The sequence below is a fragment of the Mytilus edulis genome, chromosome 14, assembly GCF_963676685.1.
Source record: "Mytilus edulis chromosome 14, xbMytEdul2.2, whole genome shotgun sequence".
In the NCBI taxonomy this organism is placed as follows: Eukaryota; Metazoa; Mollusca; class Bivalvia; order Mytilida; family Mytilidae; genus Mytilus; species Mytilus edulis.
Genome location: NC_092357.1, coordinates 14,170,971 through 14,186,841, shown reverse-complemented (window position 1 = coordinate 14,186,841; position 15,871 = coordinate 14,170,971). Strand labels below are relative to the sequence as shown.

Here is a 15,871-nt window from a genome sequence, read left to right as displayed (position 1 = left end):
TTATTTATAAAGTACTCTAAATCAGGATAAATGTTTTTATTTCGTCATCTAACCTGATTATTTGTTTATAGTTTGCTTAGTATCGACCCGATGAGTTAAAACTTAAAAGCTGTTCTCTTCAGAGTTTTACTTGGTTGTTCTTATGTTGTGCTGTACCGGTAATGCCACTGTCCTATGTTAGAGGAAAGGGACAGATCCTGCACATACTTTTAACCTCCCTAAATATATATACGGTTTCCTAACTTACCTGTTCCAAGTAAGAAATCTATGATTTTTGTTGTCTCTTGTTACTGTAATTCATATATACATGTTTTAACATTGATGATTTCGTATTTAAATCTGGGTGTTGTTTAATCTCATCTGAATTGTTTTACATGTGAAGTTGGGGGGTTACAGCTTACTTTGCGGCACAAGCCAATGCTCCATGTTGAAGGCTGTACTGTGACCTATAATTGCTTACATTGAAGAGATTTTGTCATGGATGGAGATATGTCTCATTGGCAACCAAAGAGGGGAGCAAGGGGTTTAACTGTTATGCTGTTATGGGCCAAATTAATTCTATGTTATCTGTTATTCTGAAAATATATTTGCTGTTAGCTGTTATTGTCTTATTCATTGTTAGCTGTTATTGGACTATTAGGGTTTTTGTTATCTGTTTTTGTGATAATATATTTGCTGTTAACTGTTATTGAAAATTGGAATGTTAGCATTTTTTTTTTGACAGCCCATATTTGGTAGAAATTGAAGACTGTTGAACATTGGGGTCTACCACTAGTAATATTGTGGTCCCGTATTCGGTGAAGGATTTCATTAACATATATACCCATCACAGATCAACACATAAACATATTAATATCAGTGAGGTCAAAGGACAATTCCAGTATAATTCATGATGATTATCCTTTGTAATAAAATTCATCTTTTATGAACGTGTAGCTTGTTGTTCGGTGTGAACCAAGGCTCCGTGTTGAAGGCTGTTTTTTTTTTTTACCTACAATGATTTACCTCTATAAATTGTTACTTGGATGGAGAGTCTGTCTCATTGCACTCATATACCACATTTTCCTATATCTATGTATTTAGAATCATTTTTTTGGTCTGGGGATAATGTTCCTTGTTTCCCGTACGTACATATTAAATTCGAGCATTTCTTTATATGACAAAAAGGAAAATATATGGCCAGGGATATCTGATGAGGATCTCAATTAAGAACTACATGTAGGTCCTTACTACCAATATTAATATGCATTTTTTAACAAAACTAATACAGATATAGTGATGTTTCCTGGATTATTGCTTAACGTTTTGATAAATATTTCCATAATTAGCTAATTTGTAAATTTATTCATAAAAATACAAAGTGTAATTATGAAAAATCTTTTATTCAAACACCAATATACAAATTGAAATTATAGCCTCAGTCCTCCCCGGAGTTATGTTGTTTCGTTTTCCAATACAAAGCACTAGCATGTCAAGAAGAATACTAATTAGACTTGTATTATTTTTAATTTTTGTTTCTTGTGTACAATTAGGAGTTGAGTATGGTGTTCATTAGCAATGAACTAGTTCATGTAGTATAGATATTTGTTGATGGGCCCGCTGAAGGACGCCTCCTGGTCTGGGAATTTCGCTCTGCATTGAAGACCTGTTTATGACCTTCTGCTGTTGTCTGTTCTTTGGTCGGGTTGTTGTCTCTTTGACACATTCCCCATTTCCATTCTCAATTTTAATTCATCTCCAAACAAGCGTTATGGTATGGTTATAAAAGTACTCTTTCACAATGGAACAAGTAATGAAATTCATCACGTATATCATTACTAGAGCAAAAATTACAGTCATAGGTTTTGAATCCAAAAATTACTATTTAAAGTTCCAATTGAGGATAACATATTATAAACTTTGTCATAAGTTTACAAATTCAAAATTTAATTTGAAAAGTAAAATTCTTTCCTTGTATCTATTTTCAGTTCCTTAATTGTAAAGAAAAGGTGTATTTTACAGATAGGTTTTCACTATTATTTTCATTATTGTTTTATACTAATTGGAAATTTCAAGCTGACGTACTATTTTAATAAAGATGTCTCTGTTTATAGTTTAATATAGACACATGATCATCTAGGGGTAAGGTAGTTGGCTGTGACACAACGAAATGGGCGTAAGCAAACTTAAACACACATGGGGGTCTTGCACAGTCGTACTGCATTTATAAGAATGATATGTATTTTAGTATATTACTTTAACATTAGTTCTTTCAAAATGGCAAACAAAATATATCAATTAAATTAATGAATTAAAATGAATATCCTTTGCAATGAACTATGATGCGCTGATATAAAAATGATAAGTACCTTTTGTTACTCGCTACTCACTTTTTATAACTCGATACTCACTTTTTATAACTCGATACTCGCTTTTTGTTACTCGCTACTCACTTTTTATAACTCGCTACTCACTTTTTGTTACTCGCTACTCACTGTTTATAACTCGCTACTCACTTTTTATAACTCGCTACTCACTTTTTGTTACTCGCTACTCACTTTTTATAACTCGATACTCACTTTTTATAACTCGCTACTCACTTTTTGTTACTCGCTACTCGCTTTTTGTAACTCGATACTCACTTTTTATAGCTCGATACTCACTTTTTGTTACTCGATACTTGATACTCGACAAAAAGAAATCCTCTTTAATTTGGCTGTAGTGAAGGTATTTTAAAAAATGTTGATACACAATACACTAGCCATTTTGGCTTTGGTGAAGATATCAAAATGTTGGTACACAATATAGTAGCCATTTTGACTAGTGAAGGTGTTAAAATACTGGTACACAATACACTAGTTATTCTAACTGTCGTGGTGAAAATATTAAATCGTTGGTACCCAATACACTAGCCATTTTGGTTGTGGTGAAGGTATTAAAATGTTGGTAGACAATACACTTAGCCTTTTTGGCTGTTGTGAAGATATTAAAATGTTGGTTCATAATAAACTAGACATGTTGACCGTGGTGAAGGTATTCACATGTTGTTACACAATACACTTCATATTTTGGCTGTGGTGAAGGTATTAAAATATTGGTACACAATACACTAGCCATTTCGACTGCTGTAGTGCAGGTATTAAAATAATGGTACATAATACACTTAGCCATTTTGGCTGTGGTGAAGGTATTCGTGAAGGTATTCAAATGTAGCCTAGTATCCCGGCTTGATATTTAGCTGCGCGTCGTAAGGATTAGCCAGGACCCAGGCTAATTCAAATGTTGGTTCACAATACACAAGCCATTTTGTCTGTGGTTAAGGTATTAAAATGTTGGTACACAATACACTAGCCATTTGGACTATCGTGAATGTATTTAAATGTTGGTCAACAATACACTTTTAATTTGGCTGTAGTGAAGGTATTTTAAAAAATGTTGATACACAATACACTAGCCATTTTGGCTTTGGTGAAGATATCAAAATGTTGGTACACAATATAGTAGCCATTTTGACTAGTGAAGGTGTTAAAATACTGGTACACAATACACTAGTTATTCTAAATGTAGTGAAGGTATTAAAATGTTGATACACAATACACTAGCTATTTTGGTTGTGGTGAAAATATTAAAATGTTGATACACAATACACTAGCTATTTTGGTTGTGGTGAAAATATTAAAATGTTGTTACACAATACACTAGCCATTTTAACTGTCGTGAAGGTATTAAAATGTTGGTACACAACTACACAAGCCATTTTGGCTGTAGTGAAAGGATTAAAATGATGGTATACAACTACACTATCCATTTGGGCTGTGGTGAATGTATTAAAATGTTGGTACACAATACACTAGCCATTTTGACTGTAGTGAAGGTATTAAAATGTTGGTATACAATACACTAGCCATTTTGACTATGGTGAATATTTTTAAATGTTAGTACACAATACACTAGCTTTTTGACTGTAGTTAAGGTATTTAAATGTTGGTACACAATACACTAGCCATTTTGACTGTAGTGACGGTATTAAAATGTTGGTACATAATACACTTTCCAATTGGACTTAAGTACAATACACTAGCCATTTTGACTGTAGTGAAGGTTTTAAAATGTTGGTACACAATTTATATCCATTTTGCCTGTGGTAATGATAATAAAATGGTGGTGTTATAAAGCCATTCTTCCCCCATACCAGTTTTCCCCCTACATTAGCCATGTTGGCTCTGGTGATGGTATTAGGGGTAGTTATTAAACTGTTGGTTAACATTACACTGGTCATTTAGGCTGATAATATTAGGGGCAGTTATTACACTGTGGGTTCACATTACACTGGTCATTTAGGCTGATAATATTAGGGGCAGTAGTTACACTGTGGGTTCACATTACACTGGTCATTTAGGCTGATAATATTAGGGACAGTTATTACACTGTAGGTTCCCAATTCACTGTTCATTTAGGCTGATAATATTAGGGGCAGTTATTACACTTTGGGTTCACATTACACTGGTCATTTAGGCTGATAATATTAGGGGCAGTTATTACACTGTGGGTTCACATTACACTGGTCATTTAGGCTGATAATATTAGGGGTAGTTATTACACTGTGGGTTCACATTACACTTGTCGTTTAGGCTGATAATATTAGGGGCAGTTATTATACTGTGGGTTCACATTACACTGGTCATTTAGGCTGATTATATTAGGGGCAGTTATTACACTGTGGGTTCACATTACACTGGTCATTTAGGCTGATAATATTAGGGGTAGTTATTACACTGTGGGTTCACATTACACTGGTCATTTAGGCTGATAATATTAGGGGCAGTTATTACACTGTGGGTTCACATTACACTGGTCATTTAGGCTGATAATATTAGGGGTAGTTATTACACTGTGGGTTCACATTACACTGGTCATTTAGGCTGATAATATTAGGGGCAGTTATTACACTGTGGGTTCACATTACACTGGTCATTTAGGCTGATAATATTAGGGGTAGTTATTACACTGTGGGTTCACATTACACTGGTCATTTAGGCTGATAATATTAGGGGCAGTTATTACACTGTGGGTTCACATTACACTGGTCATTTAGGCTGATAATATTAGGGGTAGTTATTACACTGTGGGTTCACATTACACTGGTCATTTAGGCTGATAATATTAGGGGTAGTTATTACACTGTGGGTTCACATTACACTGGTCATTTAGGCTGATAATATTAGGGGCAGTTATTACACTGTGGGTTCACATTACACTGGTCATTTAGGCTGATAATATTAGGGGCAGTTATTACACTGTGGGTTCACATTACACTGGTCATTTAGGCTGATAATATTAGGGGCAGTTATTACACTGTGGGTTCACATTACACTGGTCATTTAGGCTGATAATATTAGGGGTAGTTATTACACTGTGGGTTCACATTACACTGGTCATTTAGGCTGATAATATTAGGGGCAGTTATTACACTGTGGGTTCACATTACACTGGTCATTTAGGCTGATAATATTAGGGGCAGTTATTACACTGTGGGTTCACATTACACTGGTCATTTAGGCTGATAATATTAGGGGTAGTTATTACACTGTGGGTTCACATTACACTGGTCATTTAGGCTGATAATATTAGGGGTAGTTATTACACTGTGGGTTCACATTACACTGGTCATTTAGGCTGATAATATTAGGGGTAGTTATTACACTGTGGGTTCACATTACACTTGTCATTTAGGCTGATAATATTAGGGGCAGTTATTATACTGTGGGTTCACATTACACTGGTCGTTTAGGCTGATTATATTAGGGGTAGTTATTACACTGTGGGTTCACATTACACTGGTCATTTAGGCTGATAATATTAGGGGTAGTTATTACACTGTGGGTTCACATTACACTGGTCATTTAGGCTGATAATATTAGGGGTAGTTATTACACTGTGGGTTCACATTACACTGGTCATTTAGGCTGATAATATTAGGGGTAGTTATTACACTGTGGGTTCACATTACACTGGTCATTTAGGCTGATAATATTAGGGGCAGTTATTATACTGTGGGTTCACATTACACTGGTCGTTTAGGCTGATTATATTAGGGGTAGTTATTACACTGTGGGTTCACATTACACTGGTCATTTAGGCTGATAATATTAGGGGTAGTTATTACACTCTGGGTTCACATTACACTGGTCATTTAGGCTGATAATATTAGGGGCAGTTATTATACTGTGGGTTCACATTACACTGGTCGTTTAGGCTGATTATATTAGGGGTAGTTATTACACTGTGGGTTCACATTACACTGGTCATTTAGGCTGATAATATTAGGGGTAGTTATTACACTGTGGGTTCACATTACACTGGTCGTTTAGGCTGATAATATTAGGGGTAGTTATTACACTGTGGGTTCACATTACACTGGTCATTTAGGCTGATAATATTAGGGGTAGTTATTACACTGTGGGTTCACATTACACTGGTCATTTAGGCTGATAATATTAGGGGCAGTTATTACACTGTGGGTTCACATTACACTGGTCATTTAGGCTGATAATATTAGGGGCAGTTATTACACTGTGGGTTCACATTACACTGGTCATTTAGGCTGATAATATTAGGGGCAGTTATTACACTGTGGGTTCACATTACACTGGTCATTTAGGCTGATAATATTAGGGGCAGTTATTACACTGTGGGTTCACATTACACTGGTCATTTAGGCTGATAATATTAGGGGCAGTTATTATACTGTGGGTTCACATTACACTGGTCGTTTAGGCTGATTATATTAGGGGTAGTTATTACACTGTGGGTTCACATTACACTGGTCATTTAGGCTGATAATATTAGGGGTAGTTATTACACTGTGGGTTCACATTACACTGGTCATTTAGGCTGATAATATTAGGGGTAGTTATTACACTGTGGGTTCACATTACACTGGTCATTTAGGCTGATAATATTAGGGGTAGTTAATACACTGTGGGTTCACATTACACTGGTCATTTAGGCTGATAATATTAGGGGTAGTTATTACACTGTGGGTTCACATTACACTGGTCATTTAGGCTGATAATATTAGGGGTAGTTATTACACTGTGGGTTCACATTACACTGGTCATTTAGGCTGATAATATTAGGGGTAGTTATTACACTGTGGGTTCACATTACACTGGTCATTTAGGCTGATAATATTAGGGGTAGTTATTACACTGTGGGTTCACATTACACTGGTCATTTAGGCTGATAATATTAGGGGTAGTTATTACACTGTGGGTTCACATTACACTGGTCATTTAGGCTGATAATATTAGGGGCAGTTATTACACTTAGGAGATAACTGTATTGTATTTTAAGCTCCGACGGCATCAATTGGGGATTTGATGGTCGCAAATTAAGTTTACTGGCGACGCGTTAGCGGAGACAGTAAACGGGTATTTGCGACCATCAAATCCCAAATTGATGCCGTCGGAGCTTAAAATACAATATTGTTATCTCCATTCTAATGAAACTAACAGAAACCAACGTTAAAACATGTATTTAAAATCTGTCATATGTCGTCTGCGCTTGCGCGTACGTCCCATAGCATCAATTGTCAATTGATGCCATGTAAGAAAGTGACGTTATCCAATCAAAATGAACGTTACAAACGTTGTTGCATTAGAATGTGGGTTCACATTACACTGGTCATTTAGGCTGATAATATTAGGGGCAGTTATTACACTGTGGGTTCACATTACACTGGTCATTTAGGCTGATCTGAAAAATTAGTAATTCTAGTAACTGATATGGGATGCTTGTTAATGGTTGTGTTGTGTTTTAAGATATAAATATAGAGTTATGCCCCTTTACAAATGGAAAAAATGCTGATTGTTTCCGTTCTTCTACTGAAGTTAACCTCAACTAAATGCTTTGAAACTTAATACATAATTCTTATTACCTTTACAGCGGATTACATTGAGTGTGTAACCAAAGGTTATATCTTTGGTTAGCTTGCTTGTTAGCTGAACCGTGAAGTCTTTATAAGGTAAGGTATACTACCCTCCTTTCAAAGTAGCATAGTCCAACAGACAGATCAATTGGTTTTCTGTCGGACTAGTCTATTCTTAAAGTAGGATAATTTACCTAACCTAATAACGACTTCACGGTTCAGCTAACAAGCAATTTAACCAAAGATATTACCTTTGGCTTCACACTCAATGGAATCTGCTGTAAACTCAGATCAAGTACAAATTTGGGTAGCGTCATTTATACAGTTCTTTAGATGTCCCTTTATAAGTTTATATGATATACAAGCAGTGGCATTATCTGTGTCTAATGGATACATTTCCATATTTATTACATTTTCAGTTAGTTTATAGAAAGGATCAAGATTTTAAAGACTGCAAAGCAGACAGGACATTCATAATATTTGTTTACAGTTCTATAATTAGATATAGGAAGATGTGGTGTGAGTGCCAATGAGACAACTCTCCATACAAATAACAATTTAAAAAGTAAACCATTATAGGTTAAAGTACGGCCTTCAACACGGAGTCTTGGCTCACACCGAACAACAAGCTATAAAGGGCCCCAAAATTACTAGTGTAAAACCATTCAAACGGGAAAACCAACGGTCTAATCTATATAAACAAAACGAGAAACGAGAAACACGTATATATTACATAAACAAACGACAAACTACTGTACATCAGATTCCTGACTTAGGACAGGTGCAAACATTTGCAGCGTTATAAGTTTATTTTTAACTGTTTATACATTTATTAAAAAACACGACAATGATTAACTTACAATTCAATGTTATCAGGTATTATTTTGAATAATTATGTTTTTTCCCAACTTGTAAAGCTTCTACCGTCCATTCTTCCAAAATAAGTTTTCCATATTTTTGTAGTCAGTTGTCAGTTTTAAAGTATTTGTTAGTGTTATTTCAACTGATTAAAACAGGTCATTGTTTTGCAAATCTTGGATGAGTTTTTTCTGAGCTTCCATCTTCCTTTCAATGTCAACTGATCCTTTAAGATATTGTAGAATTTTCTTGTCATCACTTTCTCTTCTTTGCCTCTCAGCATTAAACCACCCAGCAGCATTAAAAAAGTAGTGCCAGTTGTCATCACTGAAGGTATCAAGTTTTATACCACTTCTCAAGAGATCTCTTAAACCTTCCTTGTTTTGGTCAGCAGTACGATATCCGTCTAAATGTTTATAGAAGTTGGAAAATGTGATTTTAAACTTAACTTTCTCTTCATCGTCACCTTCTGTGATTTTAAACTTTACTTTCTCTTCATCTTCAACTTCTGTTGTCGTGCTTAAACCAGAAAGTTTCATCACAACATTGTCAGTGTCTTTATTTCTGGTTTGCTTTAGTTCTTCATCCATATTTTTCTTTAAAGAACATAATCTTGCTGAGCAACCATCACATGGTGAGTAGCTTAAAATGACTTCTACACTAAGTATACCTGTATAACTTCCTTCATCAGTCATAAGGTTTTCCTGAATTTTTTCCAGTTCATTTATCATAATAAACTCAGCATGCCGCTGTTGTTCATTGTCTATCCTTTTCCAAATGTTCTCAGGAATGTTCTTGTACTTAGTTGTTGCATTTGAGCTGTATTTATACAGTAAAATGGTGTTACCAGGCCACTTTGAATGATCTGTGCCATAAGCATAAGGATGTGCAAAGCATTTACAATATTCTTCTTCTGATACAAGTGGTTTCTGTTCTACACCTGAAGTAAAAACTGCATTTTAACTCATAATTCATGCATTAAGATTTATGCTTGGCCTTTTTAAGGAAAAATGTTGTTGTGTTGAAAAGTTGAATGAGTCTTAAGTAATTTTTTAGTCCCTGTAAAACTCCCTTTTGATACAAAGATTTTTCATCCCCAATCAGACATCTTTAAACTGATGTAATTCCACTTATCCTTCTTTAAATTTTATAAATGAGGTACCAAAAGAAAGAATAATGATTAATCTTTCAAATTGGGATAATTTCATTATGACATAATTATTACATAATTAATTGTTATGTAATTAGTAACTATATTGTGATGTCCATACTTGGATGAATTTAGCTTCTTCGTTATTCATAGCATTCCAAAATATTTTATAGATTCTTGCACAACACAGTTTGACCTTCAAAAATGTGTCTTAGATTTTTCCTATTGTATTTCATTCTGTACATCAATTCATAAGAGATCACTAAATTCAATTGGGTATAAAATTTGTTCTATTGATGTTTTTGGAAATCTGAGATGAGATGTAACATGATTTTTTTAACGTAATGAATGTGATATTTTTTGGGAAAATGACGCTTTCAGCGTCTTGTTCCGATACTTTTGACCTGAACTTCCATTACATTTCTCTGCCTACCGCGCTTGGTTCGTATTTACTTTCCATTACATTTCTCCGTCTATTGATTTCGTATTTACTATTTTACATACAAACTGGAATCTGCTGTATTATAACACGAATAATCCAGTCGTTATATTACAATCACTTTGATCTCTCCATTAATCTCTGGAGGACAATAACTGTAAGGGGGCGCTGTAATTATTCGAGTAAGGAGTAACACCACTAATTCGGGCCCGGCCAGAAAGCACATACCAGAAAGTAGTACATATTTAACACAAAATAGTTCCTACGCATGGACATAACTTTCAAAATATTTAGAGTATTTTAATAATTTTGGTATCAAATGAAAGCTGCATGCCTGGTGATCATTGTAGAACAATTTTTGACTGATAAATTTGAATAATAAGAAAATGGCATGAAATTTAAAAAGGAGGGTACATTTTGCCTTTTTGTTAGATCGGAAGTACCTGTTTTGGTACATCCGAAGTTCCGGGAACCAGTTCTTTCTTATATGCAATGTAAGGTATGTTGATTTTTTCAGTACAGGACACCAGAAGGTGTTGCTTTGACATGCAATGATTGTCACTTTATTTGAACTTAAGATAAAAGAGCTGTGACCACTCGAAATTGAGGAATTTAACATAGAAAGCAATGGGGCCATTAATTAGTGGTGTACTTCCAGTTAGCTGTATTATCATTTCTTATTACCAAAAAGATCGAAGTGTACCAACCAATGTTGTTAAGATACTCATAAATCTATTTTAATACCTTTATTGATTATGTGAAGTAAAACTAAAACATTGTTAAAACATTAAAGATATATTAATTAATCGGGGAAAACTCGATAGTCTTTTCGGTTTACAAACAACTGCTTTTTTTATAAGAAAATATAATGTGTCCGTGTTGGTCCACTTTCTCCTGGTTATACGACAGATCGGTAAATCCGACTCAATCTTATTTACAATACAACAGTAGAGTCTGTAACAGACTGTATCTGTATGACATGTGAATAAATTATATGGGTCATGGGCAGAGTTGTTATATAATATCAATATGACAGAGAAGTGGTTTCAAGGTTCATATAAAGGGACCTGACTGACATGAAATAAAATATCAAAGGAGTATCCCTATTTGTCTTATCTTCAAGGTGAAATAAAACAAGTATAACAATATTATGCTATTGTGTAAATCTACAGAAATAGAATTTGCTTCAAGTAACAGAAATAACTATGTCACTAGTAACTTATTTAATGAGTATGTGGGTAAGCAGTCCTATAACATATAACCTCAGGAGCATTGTTTACTATTTCTATTTACTGTTCTGATAATTTTATTTTACTATCAATGTGCCACACTCCGCATTCAAAAAAATTTAAAAAAAATGAAAATATCAGTATAAAAACGTTAAAAATTGAATAAGAATGCGAAGTCATATGTTATAGGACTAGTGGGGTATAAGAGCTTGTTACAACAGGCTCTTTTCATTATTTGGTTTGAAAGGATACTAGTAGTCTGTATTCTTGATTTAGAAAAATGTAATTGCAAGAAAAAAAATACACATTTATTTACTTAGAATACTTTAGATCATTCAGATAGTCTTTATTTAGTATGTGCAAAAGAACAGCCAGTAGTCATTGGATGTTGTAGATCATTTAAATAGTCTTGACATATTTATTAGTACAAAAATAAAACCAGCTAGTAATCATAGGATATTGTAGATAATTCCAGTATTCTTGACCTATTTATTTGTACAAAAAAACAAAAAAAAACGCCAGTATAGTCATTGGATACTGTAGATCATTCAGGTAGTCTTGACTCTTGACCTGTTCATTTGTATTAAAAAAAACACCAGTCAGTTAATTGTCATCTTCACTTCACACACACATATACGAATATCAATTATATGCTTACGAGACATGTTGCAGTGTTAAACAGTATGTGAAAATCAAGACTTGCATAAAAAATATCCCAATATTAGAGGCAGTGGCGTCATTTTTCCTCAGAGCCTTCAGCTCTTTGATTCTAGTCTATGAAGAAATAACATAAAAACTGTGGCGCACACTTTAAAATAACTCCCTACACTTGTTATTCAGTATGCACTACAGTTTTTATGTTATTTCTTCATAGACTAGAAAAAATATCACATTCATTACGTTAAAAAAATCATGTTACATATATATACAAATATAAATAACTGACCTGTCTCAGGTGAAGGCTGTTGAAACATATCTGGAGGTAGAAACTACAATAAATCACAAAAAAAAAAAAATACAATAGTAAATAATATAAGCATAAAACAATGAAATCCAGACATTTTGTTGATGTCAATATAACCTCCAAATTTTTTTATAGAATTCTATTATAAGTTATTATCACTGAGCTAGTACACATTTTTAGGGGCCAGCTGACGCAGGCCTCAGGGTGCAGTATTCTCTCCCTGTTTTAAAGACCCATTTTGGCCTTTTGCTGTTTTCTACTCTTAGGTCTGGTTGTTGTCTCTGTCACAAAATTACAATTTCCATTTTCAATTTTATTAGCATCTTATTTTTAAGATTGTAAATTTTAGTGCAATTTGATATGTAATAAAATTGAGAATGGATATTGAAATGAGGAATGTGTCAAAGAGACAACAACCCGACCATAGAACAGCTGACAGCCGAATTCTGACACCAATGGGTTTTCAATGCAGGGAGACCACACCTCCAGCATCCGGAGGAGTCATTCAGCTCCTGCAATTATAGTATAGGAATATCAGTTCCAGCCAATTGAAAAGGGGGGGGGGGGGGGGGGGTCCCAACCCAGAGTAAGGGGGGATTCCAACTATTAGAATGCTCCCATTCAAATGCATTGATCGTCCAAAAAAAAGGGGTGTTCCAACCCCTGGAACCCCCTACCCCCACGAGGCTACTGTATTTGTGTTAATTTTTTATAGTTCAATGTTTTTATAAATATAACATTTATTCAAATGATAAATTTAAATCACTTTTGACGTTTCCAGCAAAATAATATTTAATGATTAAGATAAGCAAAGATGTGAATTTAATAGAACCAAAGTAAAATATTTATTCAGTTTCAATCTTTCATTTATTTTGATATTAGTACCTGTATCTGTTGGCTACTTACGGACGGACTGACGGACGGACGGACTGACGGACGGACGGACTGACGGACGGACAGACGGACGGGTCATACATGTAATAGTCCTGCTTGGTACAGACCAGCCATGGATAGTGATTGCTGTAATGACACATGTAGTATAAGTAAGAGGCAAATGATAGCTAGCAAGGGCATCAGTATAGCAACATTTATTTTAAGCTCACCTGGTCCGAAGGGAAGGCCAAGTGAGCTTTTCTCAACACTTGTTGTCCGTCGTCGTCTTTAACTTTCACAAAAATCAGCAATAATGTTCAGAAAAGTAAGATTGACAAATAAGTCAACATGACCTAAATGGTCAGTTGACCCCTAAAGGAGTTATTGCCCTTTATACTCAATTTTTAACAATTTTGAAATCATAAATTTCTGAAACTACTGAGACAAATTTAACCAAACTTGTCCACAATCATTATTACAGCAACTATTTAAAACATGTTTTCGATGACCCTGCCAGTGAACCAAGATGGCGGACATGGCTTAAAATAGAATATAGGAAAAAATACTTTTCTAAGCTCATGTCTCTGAAATGACTGGATAAAATTGTTCATGTCTGTTTGTACATATATTGAAGGTGTGCATAGGATCAGGATTTTTATTTTTATTAATATTTACTCTATTTGGAGATAGTTGAACTTTGTCATTTAATGGAGCTACCTCTTGAACTTTGTCATTTAATGGAGCTACCTCTTGGTCTGAACCTTTGACCTATGTGCTCTCATACTCAATTTTATGTATTTTAAAATAACACTTTGAAGACACAATAATATCTCAAAGAAAGTTCTACAATGACTATACAGATGCAGATGCACCACTGACTTTGTCTATTTTCATTTATACATATATAATTGTCTTGAAAACTATAATGATAGATATAGAAAAATTATCAGACTCCTCTTAGTTTGAGGTATTTCCCTTTAACGACAAATTTTTACCAAAAAATAAGATGGTCACCCTCCCTCAGTCATACCTAATCAAGATCATGTAGTTGCGGAACATACATTATTCTTTAAGAACTACCCTACAAAATGACGATTATGAAAGATATTTAATAGAGAAGGGATACAGGCGTGCCTTCTATCTGGTAAATGACGCCGTGCAAAATTTAAGATCTTTTCCATTGAAAGACATGATTCCAGAAATGACAAATTGCTAGTCATTAAAACTTTCAAAAATGAAAATAATCAGAAAAAAATATGAAAGTGCCACAGGCACTTTTATTATTTTCTTGAAATCAATAACTTCCATGAGTTATGTCAATACTCTAAACCTAAACATTTTAATTGATGATAAAATTGAGAATGAAAATGGGGAATGTGCCAAAGAGACAACAACCCGACCATAGAAAAAAAACAACAGCAGAAGGTCACCAACAGGTCTTCAATGTAGCGAGAAATTCCCGCACCCGGAGGCGTCCTTCAACTGGCCCCTAAATAAATATATACTAGTTCAGTGATAATGAACGCCATACTATTTTCCAAATTGTACACAAGAAACTAAAATTTAAATAATACAAGACTAACAAAGGTTAGAGGCTCTTGACTTGGGACAGGCGCAAAAATGCGGCGGGGTTAAACATGTTTGTGAGATCTCAACCCTTCCCCTATACCTCTAGCCAAGGTAGAAAAGTAAACGCATAAAAATACGCACATTAAAATTCAGTTCAAGAGAAGTCCGAGTCTGATGTCAGAAGATGTAACCAAAGAAAATAACATGGATGAGGCACCTATAAAGCTAATTATCATTAATTGATGATACAATTTGTCAGAAATTTTCCACAGTAAAGTTTTTTTAAAAACTATAAGTACAAACTTACCTTGTTGTTAACAGGACAGAATTATGATCTGTTATGAAGTTAAGTAAAATAAAGGACACATGTAGTAAAAAATCACTTTACATTTTGACATGCCACTGAATTCGAACAAAATAAAATCTGGCATTTAAATAAGATTTTTTTACAATTTATTTCATACCTTTGAAAATGCATTTTCCTTCCTGTTTTCTATTTACAGGTAAACTTATTGACTAAGACACAAAAAAGGACTACTACAATTGAAAAACTATTTAAGGTCAAGTTTCAGTAAATAGGCTTATGTGACAAATTTGATTAAATTTTGAATGCAACTTTTGCTAATTGAAAATTGAAAAAATAATGCATTTGCCTTTAGCTTTTATCTTCTGAAATATAACTATTCGTTTAGAAAGAATTACATTAATCACATTTTAGAATGTCCGTATGTCCCAAAGTTGGTTTCAGTTCTTTATGTTATGAAACTTTTTACAAAAACTTAATTATTACCACAAAACACAGATCAAGTTTTAATTTGGGTGGCTTCACTTTAATCATTCTAGTTACGTCCCTTAACAAATGAAAAAGATAACACAAATT

The 15,871-nt window shown here is 34.1% G+C and overlaps 1 protein-coding gene across 1 annotated transcript; it reads right to left on the bottom strand.

Moving 5' to 3' along the window:
* Positions 1-8,664: 8,664 nt before the first annotated feature.
* Positions 8,665-15,349, bottom strand: LOC139503448 (uncharacterized). Its single transcript, XM_071293225.1, has 4 exons — positions 15,299-15,349; positions 13,525-13,569; positions 12,532-12,574; positions 8,665-9,707 (listed from the first exon to the last, which is right to left on the bottom strand). Exons 2-4 carry the CDS (start codon positions 13,555-13,557, stop codon positions 8,917-8,919), a joined length of 867 nt encoding a protein of 288 aa, XP_071149326.1. The 5' UTR covers positions 13,558-13,569; positions 15,299-15,349; the 3' UTR covers positions 8,665-8,916.
* Between the last annotated feature and the right edge of the window lie 522 nt (positions 15,350-15,871).